The 15,299-nt window shown below is 40.7% G+C and overlaps 1 protein-coding gene across 1 annotated transcript in view; it reads left to right on the forward strand.

Annotated features, from left to right (window-relative positions):
- The window catches only part of nbas (NBAS subunit of NRZ tethering complex), a 221,937-nt gene that overhangs the window by 94,111 nt on the left and 112,527 nt on the right, over positions 1–15,299 (forward strand). The window contains exons 37-41 of the mRNA XM_042503247.2: positions 1,727–1,903; positions 4,218–4,331; positions 6,486–6,609; positions 12,124–12,200; positions 13,470–13,607. Coding sequence (XP_042359181.2) covers positions 1,727–1,903; positions 4,218–4,331; positions 6,486–6,609; positions 12,124–12,200; positions 13,470–13,607 — 630 coding nt within the window. The remainder of the gene's footprint in view (positions 1–1,726; positions 1,904–4,217; positions 4,332–6,485; positions 6,610–12,123; positions 12,201–13,469; positions 13,608–15,299) is intronic.

Below are 15,299 nucleotides of genomic sequence, written 5' to 3' on the forward strand. Positions count from 1 at the left end.
TATTAATGCCTCCCCTTCTCCTCCCCCTTCAGCACCTCCAGCTTTACGATGCCTTGAGTGGGTGTTAATGTTTCATGACTTGCATTGCATCCCCTTTGTGTGTGGATGAGTGCTCATTTGAAACTGTCTGTTGTCATTTTATCGTTGTATTGATGTCCCTACTCCTCACTCAAGTACATTTAAACCCCAACGTGTGTGTGTGTGTGCAGTCTGGAGGTGCATTTTTATTTATTTGTGTGTGTTGTTTTTACAAACATCGTGAGTGTTTGTGTGTTTGAGCTCCTTTCATTCGCTGACCCTCAATCCCCTGCCAAATAAAGTATTGATGAAAGGCACTAAACGATTTGGCCCCAGCTCACTGGCCCTCTAAATTTGGTTTTAAAATCCTTTTCAATTGTGCAATAACCAACATACCATGAAAACCAGTGGCACGCTTTCAGACATAACCCAAGACTGCAATTCACATTACAATGCACTGTTTTTTTATTATTATTTTTTGTTGATTTTAAACATGATGACAACTTTTGAATCTCACCTTAAAACACATCTTTTTTAACTTATACATATTCCGTTTGATCCCTTTACAGCTTGATCCAGTTACTAAAATTTTGTACATATGATTTTATACACTGTAATACACTGTTATGTGCCAGATTAATTTAAGCTTGGAAGCACAGACGTATAAAATAATGGACATAGCTACTGTGTCGTCAACCACTGGTTTGTTGATTTCCGTTTTAGAGCCCAGAGTTTGGCATTTTGGCCATCTCCATCATCAGAATCAGAAATAATTGATGGGGTGTAAACTTTGTAAGTCATTTCATGTCCTATTTTCAAGCTTTGAATAGCTTATCATTTACTTGAAATTATGTATCTATATTTTTATAGACTCTGTGGAACTGAAAAAAAGTAAAAGCGCAAGTATATAAAAATATAAATGTAAAAATAGAAATAAAGTAGTAGTAGTAAACAAGAAGCACAAATGTATGTAAATATTGTTTACTACAACTGCTATCTCACTTTTGGCTTTAGCCTTATATTTGACAGACAGACTTGAGAGTAGTATCTATTTCATCTACCTCTATGTCAGAGAGCAAATAATTTCCCCCAAAATGTTGAACTCTTAAGTAAGTAGCAGTTTGTGTTTTCAAAGTGTGTCAAGAAAGTAATCATTGACATTTGATTGTGTAATCCTCACCATCATGAGAGTTAAACAGTTATTTGTGTAATGATTCTGACCCAGAGTGACGCAGCGCTACACCACCGAGTGCTCCCTGTGTGACTTCTGGCACATTTTGTGTTCACGTACTCACAGTATGTGCCTCATGCAGGGCAGGGACGTCTCTGCGCTGCCTGAACTGTGCATATTGTAATTCCCTCACGCACAAACAAACCGACAAACACAAAGAGCCCTGCCCTTATTGAAGTTCTGCTCTCAAGTACCTAATAAAAATACAGAACACAACCATGTCTAATGTTACACTGATACTCAAGAGGCCTCAGCTCCAAATTTGTCCTTTGGTCTCATATAACAATACAGATGTAGCGATCAGAGAGCTCCTCTGATGCTGCGTTTTCATTTGTAAGGAAAAGAAGTGTTCAGAGGATTATGTACTACTAATGCAGGATGATTTCAAGACTCTACTACTGCAGAGACACCAGAATAACGTGGCTGTTTTATTTTTTTTGGTCCATCCTGTCACTGCTGTCACCTGCTTGGCCTCAGGCTGGTGCTCCCTCTGCGGGCTCCCCTATGGGGACAGCGGGCGACCTGCTGCACAGGACTACGGCCAAGACCATGGAGGTGCTGACCACCACAGGACTGACCACCAAGGCTGTGCTGACCGCTGTCAGCGACCACCGCTGGTGGAAGGACTCACTCAACTACCTCCGGCCGCTGCACGTAAGAACACTTTGGTTTCTGTATCTGTTGTGAAGCTGAGGACAGTTTTCTTTGTCAGGGGCAATAAAGTCTCTAATGAATGCACTAACAAACTAACTCGACAGTTTAAATGTGTGTGCTTTTTATGTGTTGTATTGACTTATGTGTGTTTATGGATGCATTAACAGTAATGTGCAGTAAAAGGCGTGATCAAGCAGCTAATGATAACAGAAATGACTGCTGATGTATTTGCTTTATGCTTGTTTCTAACTCCACAGCTGCACAGCATGGGGACACCTGAAAAACTGTATTTAACCCAGGGGGCGGTGCCTTACCAACCCTAGTGTTGTTGTGCTCTCATTGGGTCATCACGTCACGTTTTGGATTAGAATGCAAAACGGTATCTTAAAAAGTTGTTTGTTAATGTAATCTTTGCCTTTACCCCCAAATTAAACCAACAGGAGACCTCATGCCTAAACTCCAAACACTGATGTTTTTTCAAAAAAAAAATCATCATTGGTTTTCGGAATATGCATTTAGCTTTTGCTTTTTGCACTGCTGGCACGGCTGCGACTAGACTTCCCTGAAGATTTTCAAATATGGGATGCGATGATGTACGATTTTATCACAGATTGCGATAAAAAATAATCACAATAATTGGATTGTGGTAAATTTTCATTATTGAGATTATCATGAATATCATGTCCAGCGGCACCCAAAGAGATTCACATCAGGGACCCTGTCCCGGATCAGAGTACATTTGACCCCAGAATCCAGATCGACTGATTAGTGTGAACAGTATGTACCACTGTTGACCCGAGTCCACTTGAGAAATGGTCTCCAGTACGGTTCATTTGTACTCTGGTAAAGTACGCCTCAGGTGTAAACACCAACTGTACCAAAACACAGAAATGGTGGCTATTTAATGCGACTACCTGAGTTTGAAATTTACTGATGTCTCTATATCTGATGGCAAAGCAGCCCACCGTGGACAGATTCAGATCCGGCTTATCTGCCACCTTCGACCTGCATGTGGAGTCCCAGCAGGAGGGCGAGAGCAGTGGCTCCTCCTCTGGTCAGGTGCAGAGCCTTGTCTCGCTGCTCCGCTGGTCCCCACTTATAACGGTCACCAGTGTCTGACTGCAGCGCTCTGTTTCCTCCACTGGAGCACAACATAATTGTTACGTAGATGATCCAACTGTTGCTGAGAACAGGGCAGTAGTACTCGGGCAATTTCTGAAATTAGTTAGTTTTTTTTCCTAAAAAGGACATTCACATTTTTTTTACAAAATGTGAAGGGATTCCTGTATTTTTTTGTGCAATTTTAGGCATATTTTGCTGATTTTCAGGATAATATGGTCAATTGTAATTATTTTAGTCAGGATAATCTTGATATGAAATTTTCATGACATCTCACGCCTCCCGCTGATAAATTCTTACAATTACCATGATAACGTTATTCTTGAAAACATGTAAAGTTAAGTAGTAATAAAATACATTTAAATGGACATTTAAATGGATTAGATCATGTCCAGCAACAAAAAATCTACTCAGATTGGGCTTCTCTATTCAAATATCAGTGAAGCGTCCTGTATCAATAGATGCCCAAACAAGTTTGCAAGGCAGACTATCAATTTCAGTGTGTCCACGTGTGAGGCCAAATATGCAAATTATAGGCAAACGTGAATAGTATAATTATGTATGCCTTCTCAGTTGTGTATTATTTCTGTCCAATTTCCTAATTTTCCGAGTTTTAGAAATAAAACAAGCCCATAATTTGCTACTCAGTCCACATTCTCTTTTTTCATCAAACCAAAATAATTCATGTTTTTGTATAAAGCATGAACGTGCACTAACAAGCTGAGACAGTCACGGAGCTCAATGAAGCGTGCACTGCTGCTTCCCAAAAATCCACGCCCATCTGGGTGAAACACCAAGTTTTCGGGGAGTCCCTTACAGCATATGTGTGTTTGACTGTGTGTGTGCATGAAAAGAGACGGTTGCACGTCTGCCCCCATACCTCACACACGCACAGACTTCATAGGCCTCAGTCAAAAACAACAATCCAACAGCTCATCTCTTGCATAATTAATTAGCCTGCCTATTGAATATTTCAATATATGGCGGGTTGCCGGCGGCTGGGCTGGCGTGGTGGTTGCCGGGTTGGAGATTGATGGTGTCTCTGGTCTCAGCAGCAATTTGGGAGGGCGGCTCGTGGTCGCGAGTTTCTGAGAAAAAAAAGACAAACGTAGAGGATGCGAGCTGTGGGACAGAGAGAGATGACAGTGCTGTGGGCATGTTGTGAAAGTTTAATGATGTTTTGATGGCTCCTCAGGGTCACGACGCAGGAGCCACCAGTCAGGAAGGGGCGTGTGAGAACTCCAACCTGCAGCGTCAAGGCTGTAGCCCCTTTTATCAGGAACTCATTGATGATCCCTATGTAGACCTGGTGAGCAGCTAAAGAAAATTATTTTTTCTTCCTTCTGCATCCCTGTTGTCCTTATTTCTCCTTTTTTTTCTACCCCAGGCCACCTTCTTAAATTACCGCAAAAATGCCTGAGTAGGTTTATAACTTAAAGGCATTTAATTAGTTTTTTTCTCCTATGACTTATAAATTCCTTCAAAAGCAGTGTTGAGACAAAATGAATATTGATTTCAGACTAAGTAGTTTTAATGCCAAAAGCAATTTGGGAGATCTTTACAGAAAAAGGAGGATAAACTTGAACAAGTATTTCACTGATATAAAGAGGATCCTCACATAAAACTAGGCCGTCTCTACAGTAGAAAGATGGAAATACTTTTGAAATCGATGTTACATGACCAGAGAAAACAGAGAAAAAGTACTGTGGCATTCGCTTTGCTCAAAAGGTAGGAAACCTACATCTACCAGAATGCACCACGGTAAACTACACCATTAAATGCTCCTGCTCATGGATGACGTAAATTGAAGTCGTCTGTTTGAAAAACTGGCGGCCAGCTGGTAACAAACAGTTTTGTATTACAGTTAAACAGTTAAGATGAAAGATGTTTCCGAAAACATTTGAGGCATTAGGTGTGGCGCCCACTTCTTGAACTCTCGCTATTACAGCTAAACAGGGCCCTAAAATATGTTTCTGGAAACATATTAGGAGAGAAATAGGCAGTGCAGGAGCATACTCTTGATTTGTATTTGATCAGCACTGAGTAATTTTTATATTTGATGGGATTTTTGGGATTTGGGAGAGAGAGAGAGAGAGAGACGGGGCTGTCTCTTTATCGGCCTCTGTACTCTTTGTGTCAGTGGTGGCAGCATGGCTGCAAAAATCTGCAAAATATCCCTTTACAGGGTTCCCACAGTCATGAAAAACCTAACCCTAACCCTAACCCTAACCCTAACCCTAACCCTAACCCTAACCCTAACCCTAACCCTAACCCTAACCCTAACCCTAACCCTAACCCTAACCCTAACCCAAAACCTAAAAAAAAAAACCACTGAAAGTTTTAAAAAGTAGAGATAATGTCCACGTAATATAACACAACGGTAAATTTAATTTTTGTCGATGTAGCGTTTCTGTTTGTGTGTGACGTTTTGTTTACCAACACATACATTTATTCATTTTACAGTTTACAAAAAACACTGTGCAAGTGAAGCAAGAAAAAAAATGGGGTCCTTGAAAAATCACAGAATCTTTTTGAAATTTTGTCCATGAAAATATGTGGGAACCCTTTCTTTAAGAAAGATGGTACAATAACAGCGAATAAAATCAGAGATGTGATAAAAAAAAAACAAAACCAAAAAATACTGAGAAATTCTGTGTGTTAGGTGGAGAAGCAGAGATGAAGAGCATAAAAATCCCCAAAGAAAAGGATGTCGGCAGAAGGAGTTATGGAAAAGAACAAAAGTAAGAAAAGGAGTAGTTTGACCTTTATGCCTAGAAAATGGTCGCCCTGGGCTATGACTGGGCTTTTTACTCAAAGACACAAATCATGTGGATAGCTAAAAGAGTGGACGCGAGAGGAAACAGAGAAGGCCGATACATCTCTTCTCATGACATTTTAATAGGCCTCTCCAAATCCCTTCCTCCGCTCCATCTCCAGCATTCATCCATCTTCCATCATCCATCTACCAATAATGGCTCCCCACGTCCATCTGTCTATGAGCCGGCTGATCAATGGGATTGGTTTTTACCTTAACAGTTCCAATGAAGGGAGCAGGGAGGGAGGAGAGGCTGATTGAGAGAGAAAGAGAGACAAATACAACAAGACAGAAAGATGGATAGAGCCAGAGCGGCGTGGATAGACAGGGAACATTGTGTGTCAAAGCGATCGCTCCGAGGCCGGCGAGAGCGCAAACTTCACCTCTAAGACACTTGAGAAATAACTCGTACGAGAATCCTATAAATGAATTATCAAAAGGCGCCGTCTGAAAAGGCTTTATTTAGCTCTGAACTTCATTTGTTTACTCCCTCTCTCGTCTGTCTGATCCCTGGGAATTAAGACGCTCAGTCACCTTAATCACATCTCTGCGTGTCATTTTCTGATCTGCTCTCCCAACTGTTGGGAGTCCCTCAGTACAGCGATCGGTATTTATTCATCACTCTCTCTCCTCCGTTCTTCCTCACAGAGTCAAGATGTGTATTCGTCCTACAAAGATGTGCCTCAGGAAAACTTTGCAGAGGTTTTGCTGAGGACGGGGAAACTGGCTGAGGCCAAAACTGAAGGAAAAACCCTGTTTCCTGCGACGGAGGGTAAGCGTGCAGAAACAGATGTGATACACACAGACACAGAAAGTATAGAGTGGCCCTTTTCTTAAAGGGATAGTTTGGATTTGTGGGGTTTTGTAAGGTTTTTATATACCTTAGATGTCAGTCAGCACGTTCTCATTTTGGAGAAGCACGCTGAAGCACAGACACGGCAGTTAAGCAATGTGCTGCTGTTGACAGATGAGCAGCACTTTATATATTATATAATAGTTTAGATAATAGCTATATTGAGAACATTTTTACTGATTTACCTTTCTGTCAGACAGCCCAATATCAAAGTTTCAGGCATTTATTTTATAACCCAACCCTGATCCGCACTTCTCCAGAACTCTTCCGGTTGCCACTTGCGTGGCGGTGCTGCAGATTCGGGGGCCTTTTGCAACATTTCATATCTTTAAATTAAGAAGATGCTTTAAAACCTTTATTTGCGAAAGACTTATAAGCTGGGGGAGTGCTATTTCTCAGATTTTAGGATGTTTGGGGGGATTTTAGGACATTTCTAGGATTTTAGGACAGTAGGGGCTTTACGTAGGACCTCTGTTACGGGGTATGGGGGATCCTCTACTGGCACTTTTTTTGATAAACAAGCCCTATTTTGATGCTGTTTTATGCATTCCGGCACCTTATGTATACTAAAAATACAAAAACAGCTCCCAGTGTGAAGCCTTTTATTTTTATTGTAAATTAGAAAACGATTGGGGGGCAGATTTGGCCCACTTTGAAAGTGCTTTTTAAGTGTTAAAGATAGGTTGAGTGTATTTTGTGTAACTCGATCTGTTTGTTAATGCTCCGTCTTAGTGAAGTGTGGTATTTGCAGAAAGTGCAGTGAGGTTTCCTCCCCTCCCCCTCCTCCCCCTGCTCTCTCCTCTCCTCATCTGTCTAGCCAGGGAGCCCATACGTGGTGGACGAGGGGGGACAACATGGGAACAATAGCCTCGCATTGATTAATTAATGTATACCCACGGCAACAGTAAATAATGATGCGTCACTGCAGCGATACCAGAGAGATAGCATCAAGTCAAAACATCAAGGCCACGCTGCGTGATGGATCGCAGCCGCTCGCCAAAATCAATGCCACTACAAAAATAAAGAGCAAATGCATGTGTGTGTCCGTGTGTGCGTGTGTGTTTGAATACTAATACATGGACATAGAGGAAGGCGAGGTGCACACTTTGACCACATAGTGCGAATGCATAGATATGCACACACACACACACACACACACACACACACATTCCACCAAATCCATGCTGCTGTTGTCATTCAAACTAATATCTCTCTCCTTAAAAGTCACCTTCCCTTCGGAGCCGCCGCTGAGCACAACGTGTCGAGAAAAAGAAAAGGCATTCTGGACGGCACCGCGTCCGATAACAACCTTCGATTAATGACTCGCGTATCGGCCCGCCACACTGCCTGTCCTCAAAAACAGACTACGAGATGGCCTTTAAGAAAATAATAATATTGATTTTTCACCTAGCCCAGATAAGCTGGAGGTAATTAATGATGACACAAGTGGAAAGTGACTCAATGGGATTGAGCTGAGTAAGGTGCATAAACCGAGCACTTGGTGTGAAACAGATGGAGACACACACATACATAAACACACACGCAGCATGCCATTGGTCGCATGTTGACCAGGCCGTAATCAGTTGTTTTTCACACTGCCTGCACAGGTGAAATAGTAATAAGTCACTGTCTCACCATCCCGCTAACAATGTGCCCGATTTAGCTGACACAGGAGCAGGCGTGTGTGTACGTGGAGGCAAACAGACACACACACACATACACACGCACACATACACACGCACACGCACACACACACACACACACACACACACACACACACACACACACACACACACACACACACACACACAATCCTCTCCGCGATGTCTCTTTATCACTCTCCCTGTTTTCCTCTCTCCCTCACAAGCAGAAATACTGTATGCTTTTAAGTCAGGGTTATCTCTTCTGTGTGTGTGTGTGTGTGTGTGTGTGTGTGTGTGTGTTTACCCCTCTGGTAATTCCTGTCCCGATGGTATCAGTAGCTTTAGAGAGGCGTGTAATCAGCTCATTCTGAGGTGTAGCTCATTGAAACCCGGGGGGTAGGAGAGGAGGGGAGAGGAGAGAAAAAAACAGGAGAAAAGGAGGAGGGTGGGCACTCTCCTTAAGAGAGCTGTTATGGCTCTTTAAGCTGGCGCATCACTCCACCTCCCCCACCCTCGACTCACACACTCCGAACCTCCTGTGTCAGGTATCTGCCTGTGTGTGCACATATGAATATTAGTGTGCATTTTGTTCTACAGGATCTGTCTCTGCCTTTGCCCCCGCCTCTCTCCCAGTGTCCATGCTCCACTTTTCTCCACTCTGTCTGTTCCATTTTGTCTCAGGCTCTTATCACCAACACAGGCTTTTGTTCTCCTTGGGTCTGAGACTACAAAGTGATTCTGTCTGCCTCTGCTTCTCTCCGCCCGCTCCCACTGTTTCCTCACAGTCAGTGAGTGAGTGAGTAAGTGAGTGATTAACTTAGGGAGTCTGTGTTTACAGTGTTTGGTCTTCATTTACTTTTAATCATAATGGTATGTGTCTCCGTCTGTGTTTATGTGAGTTTGCATTCGTATGTTTGCCTGTTGTGGCCTCGTGGCCAGCAGTTTGGGACAAAAGTCCCTCCCTGTGCCCAAAGCTCTGTATAGACTCCAAATCCCATCAGCCTCTGGGGCACTGAAAACATGAGTGTCCCAATTCCATATTGCGTACTAACTCTAAGCTGTTTGTGAGTGTGTATTCGACTAAAAGACATTGGAAAAATGTCAAAATTAAGTGTGCTCAAATGAGTCGGTAGGAGGAAGATGCTCGATTGTTTGAGGTTGTTGATGGTAAATTACTTTAGACTTGCGTATGTATTGCACCTTTGTAGTCTTCCAACGACTCCGAGCCCTTATACACAACACGCAGCTAGGGTTGCTGTGGTATGAAGACTTTCACGGTACGATAATCGTCTCCGAAAATATGGCAGTGTCACGGTATCATGGTATTACAGAATTATTGTCATTATTATCTGGTAAATGACCCTTAAAGGAATGAAAAAGACAGAGGTTTTTATGTTAAACAGACGTTTTATTACAGTAATTAAAACCTGAAACCATTTTTTTCAAATGAAAGTAAATAGTCTCTAAACTAGTAGCTAAACTAAAGCTGCACTTTTTTCAATACCGCAGATAAGTAAATGTACACGGTATGATAACCGTTAATTTTCATACCACAGTATACTATACTACACTGGTATATTGCTGCAGCCTGTTCACACACATGCATGCACATATTTATACACTGTCGGCCAAGGCTACCATACAAGGTGCCGCCTGCTCACCTGGTAAACATTCACACACAGTCACAAGCAATTGGGGTTCAGTTTCATGCCCAGAAACTCTTTGACATGCAGACCGGAGGAGCTGGGTGTCGAACCGCCAATCTTCCAGTTAGTGTATGACCCACTCTAACCCCTGAGCCACACTGGGGACGTCATCAGAATAGATACTTCGATACCAAGTCGACAACATGACGGTTATTGTTTTTCTCTAGTATTGTTGGCATTGGGGATGCCATTCTTCAGACCTGATGAGCAGCATATACACCCATAAGTGTTCAAGTCTCCTGTTAAACACTGAAGGAAAAAGAAGAACGTCTACCAGCACTGTGGAGCAACGACTTGTGGAAGATGGCAATGAATGCGGCTGCAGTGCAGCTCCACCTCAATTATTCTATATATATCTTTATTTATTTATTTTTTTATTCAATGCAATTTAAGTGCTGAATATTTATATTATGCTACAAATACCAGCAGCGTAATGATGTGCTGAGCATCCACTTTGCTATGAGAGCTGCATGTTTAGCATTTTTTTCGGGCGGCAGAGTTGAAAATGTTAAACTTTGCGGAAAACACACGTCACCTTTTACCCAGCAGTCCAATCATAGTGGAGGAGGGGTGGGACGAATAACAGACAAACCGTCACATCTTGCATGTAGAAGTGCAAAAACAACAATTGGGGAACATGTTATATACTGTAGGCTTTATTTAATTATCAAAATTATAAAACCACACAGACTAATACTTTGCATTTGAGGTGGGTCATTAGGGATCAATGATACAATTTGTATTATATTAAAGTTAAATTAAAAAGTTTTGTTTTTTTGCCATACAAAATTGGGTATCGAGAATTGGAAAATTTCACAGGTATTGGTATTGACTTCTAAATTGCTGATATTTTGACATGCCGAGTTGATGCATACCATCCGGCAATGCAATGCACGTAAATAGCAGAGTAATACACGGCGGCAGCACATATAACTCCCATATAGGACGGAAACATTTTGAGGAAATGTTTGAATGACTGTAAAAACATTTTGGGGTTTTGTTGAGGCTTAATGCTTGGCCATGGTGGGTAGCATAATTGGCAGAAGTATTCTGAAGTTTCAGTTTGGCTCATGTCCATGGGCACACATTTGCATCATTTTCTCTTAAAGTTTAGGCACATAAATTGAAGACAGTATGACCTTTAGCCAGAAACTACTTATTCTTTCAAAAGCCCTGACTGTTGTAGTTTTTAAATCCATACTGAAAACCTGATTGTCCTCAAGCACTTTAAACTATTTTTTTTTACAATCCAAGGCATGATTATCATTGTATTATTACTTGAATTTAAAATCTTTTTATTTATTCATGCTGACTATGTTAACTTTTCTTAATTTTTGCTCCATAAAATGCATTGTTTTTAAGTTTTAATTGTGTTACTTTAATTTCTCTGTACAGCACCTTGAATCTACAGTGCCAATTTGTGTATAAAATTGGCTGCTTTATATATAAAACTTTTTTTTTTTTTTTTTTTTTTTTTTTTTACCTATTCAAAGTCGACCGGATCAGTGGTTCAAACAGAAAAGTCAAAACCAGTTAAAGATATTTTAGTATTCTCATAATCAATCTCCTCTGCCTGTCTTTGCTGTCAGTATGCAGAGGCTAATTTGGCATTCAGGGGATTCAACTTTAAAGTGCACTTAGATGAAGTTTGGACTCATCTGGAAAGCACTTATTAGAAGTGGGCATGTACTTACTCTTTGAATAATGAATACTCCCTGTGCAAGAATCCATACACATGCACGCGCAACCAGCCAAAATTTGTACACAGCATATGCAAACACGCACACAATAGCCCAGCGAGAAGATGGACAGAATCCCAGAACTCTGGGGGGGATTTTTAATGATGCTTCTTGACTTTGTCTCCCCCCTTTTCTTCTCATCCCTCCTCTATTTTTACCTTCTCTCTCTTTTGTCTGGCCCGCAGAGAGGTGTTTTCTGACAGGCACTGTCGTCTGTATTCAACAAACGTGGGATGAAACTGATCCAAGAGGGGAGGGTTGGCTGTTAATCCTCAGTGCTTTAGTTAAAGTCTTTTCTTCCCCCTATCTCCCTTTCTCTCTCTCCATCCCTCCATCCTTTTCCAGTTCTGCTGCAGCTGGCCAATGATGCATTTCCCAGGGACATGATGCTGGCTCTGTCCTACTTACTGGCCCTGCCTCAGGTAGGTGGACACACAGAGCTTTATTTTAGACACACACACAAACAGACTCTGGTGATATAAGTGTTTTAGTGGGATTCTTGCAAATGGCTGCGTGACTCCTTTACTTATTTCAACATTTCTATATGAGCTGGTGTGTTCAACAGTTTGCATCATCAGCGCATCAAATCAAAGTCGCACTTAAAAGGCACCACAGTTAAGTTGGCGAATGATATGTAATAGCAACAATACACGCCGTATCTCACATAGTTTCCCTCAAGTAAGCAAACATTCACACACTGCAACATGTAGCCCCTGTCGACCTTGTCTCTGCTGTCAGGAACAGACTGTGCATTTTTTTCTTAGTTTTTATTTCTGTTTCAACAGTTCATGCAATCATATTCACAATCTTGCACACAATTTTTCCTTTTTTTTCTTTAATGTTTTCTCCTTGTCCATAAAGTGCGACAGAGGATTAGGGCCATGTTAAAAAAAGTTATGTTAGAGTTCAAGAATAAAGTCATAATTTCGAGAATAAAGTTGTAATATCATGAGGAAAAAAGTTGTAACATTACGAGAATGAAGTTATAGTTTTGCAGGAAAAAAGTTGCAATTTTATGAGAATAAACCCGTAATATTACGAGATTCAATTTGGAATTTTATGAGAAAAAAGCTCTAATTTTACGAGAGTAAAGTGCTGTGGAGGTGTTGAAGGTGCAAAACCAAAATCAACAACGCAGGGTGGATATCAATTGGAGAAAGGGAGAGGACAAGTTAACACCTGGGCCAGCTTTTTACTGGAAGGTCCAGGTGAGCGTAATTAAGACAGTCACCCTCTAAAACTACGTTCATAAAATGACTACTAAATCAACTTTATACCTTATATGTCAGCCAGCTGCCTGATGAGGCTGGCTGTGTCATAATATGTTTTTTTTTTTTTCTTTTGGGGGCGGCAGTGAACTGATCCGTTAACACTTGCTGCATCTCCAGTGAAACAGTAAACTGCTGGAGTGAATATTACTGTGCATTTCCTAGAGAGCTTGTTAACTTGGATTAGGCTGACGTTACTGACAAACTGTGAGTTCTGCATGGTTTAATACGATGAACAAAGGGTTTGATCTACTGAATGCTGGACTTGTTTTGGTTTTTAAGTGCTTAGTTTTGGACATTATGAACTAAACTGTAAAAGGTTTTTTTCAGTAGTGGAAGGAAGTGGAGTTTATTTGCATTTTGCTCTTTTTCTCCCACCACCAGCAAACTCTCTCACTCAAATCTTGCCATCCATCTATGTAGGTACTGGACGCCAACAAGTGTTTTGAGAAGCAGTGTCACTCCGCCTTGTCGCTCCAGCTGGCTGCCTACTACTACTCCTTGCAGATCTACTCACTCCTCATGCCTTGCTTCAAGGACAAGAACCACACTCTTTACCAGGTTAGTGTGGAATAAGAATTATGTGTGTGGGTGGTTGCATGAATGGAGGTATTGGATAAAATGCAAAGGTAGGAGGTGTCAGAGTCTCCATCCGTCTTGTAATTTTCACTACGAAAGTGGCATGAATAGCACTTAATAGAAAATTCTGTATATATTTTTTAACCTGAAATGCTACAAATTAACATGACCATAAAAACATAAAAAGGAAGACATAATAAGATTCAGCCAACAAACAGCAGGCATTTATCACACAGATTTAATAAATAAATAAATAAAAATCCAAAAGTTTAAAGATGTGGCTTCAGCAGCAAACCCCCAAGATTGATCTGCTTCGAACAGATGGATTTTGAAGAAGTTTCTTGAAACCTGAGAAGCTCAGTGCAGATTTTTAGCTCTTTGGTCAGAGCATCTCACAGCCAGGGGCACCGCGGCAAAACACTGCACCGCCCATGGTTTTTAAGTCTGCTACAGGGTTGCTGGAGGAACTAGCAGAGTGAAGGCAGGTAGGAGGGTGCGTATGGCTTTTTTACAAAATCACAGAGGTAACAGTGGGCTGAGCCATGGATCCTTTCAGTGATGATTTGATTTTGTTTCATTAATATCTCTTTGAACCAAATGGGGTATTCTTCCAAGAGTCTTGAAACATGAAAGCATTACTTTAATAGATGCAAACAGAAACAAACAATACTTGTACAAGTAATATACTTAAAACCCACAATTAGCCCCACATATTAAACAACACTCAAAAATAATATTAAAAGAGAAGTTGATGCCCTGAATACAGCAGCGATTCCACCCTATAAACAATGAATTATACCATCATTTACCACATATTTCTATTGTCTTATATGCATTGGCTCAAAATATTTGTAAAACTATTTGTGTTAGAATTTAAAATTATTTGTTTTGAAGTCAATGTGAGAGTGACAAGAAACTGATGTGGGAAAATGCTTCTCACATGTTTGCATGCAGACAGTTAGGGACTCTGAGGCCTCTGAAAGTACCTAACCAAGACCATGGATGAATCATAAATTCATAATTACTATTATTACATATTCTGACATTCAAATACTTTTATATTGAATATTGTTTCCATGACCAGAATGTTGTGTCTTGAAAAGTTAATAATAATAATACATGAATAATAATGAGTGCTTACTATTAAACATATAATCCAGAGAGGATGGAAAAATCTGGCTATTATCACTGAGGAGTAAATGTATGTGTAAGTGCTGTCACAATACTGGAAATTCTAGGGTTGATACAATGCTTTTAAATAATTTCAGTATTCAATACCATTTTCAAGAAAAAAGGGATTTTTTTGGGGGGTGGCGGGGTGTTGACACTGAGAGCAAAAAGGCTATAACATGACAACTATGTCTTAGTTTGGTTAGTAATAGAGAACAACAGAATGACTGTAGTACACATTAGCAATAAGAGAGAGCTTGAAAGCACACCAGTAACCGTTGTATCGATTCTGCGGAAAATGAGTATTGAAATCACTCAAATATTCGCAGTTAGTATTGATGAATTAATATTTTTGCCAGTATTAATATGTAGTTAATGGGTGATCTAGTGCCCATCAGGAAAACCTCATTTTTTAAAAACTGTTTTAAGCAGTTTTGGAAAAAGTCAGGTTAGGGTTATATAAATGAGCGTGTCGTCTGCATAGCACTTAACCAATACTAAGCC

The sequence above is a fragment of the Plectropomus leopardus genome, chromosome 16, assembly GCF_026936395.1.
Source record: "Plectropomus leopardus strain MGB_pleo_1.0 chromosome 16, ASM2693639v1, whole genome shotgun sequence".
NCBI lineage: Eukaryota > Metazoa > Chordata > Actinopteri > Perciformes > Serranidae > Plectropomus > Plectropomus leopardus.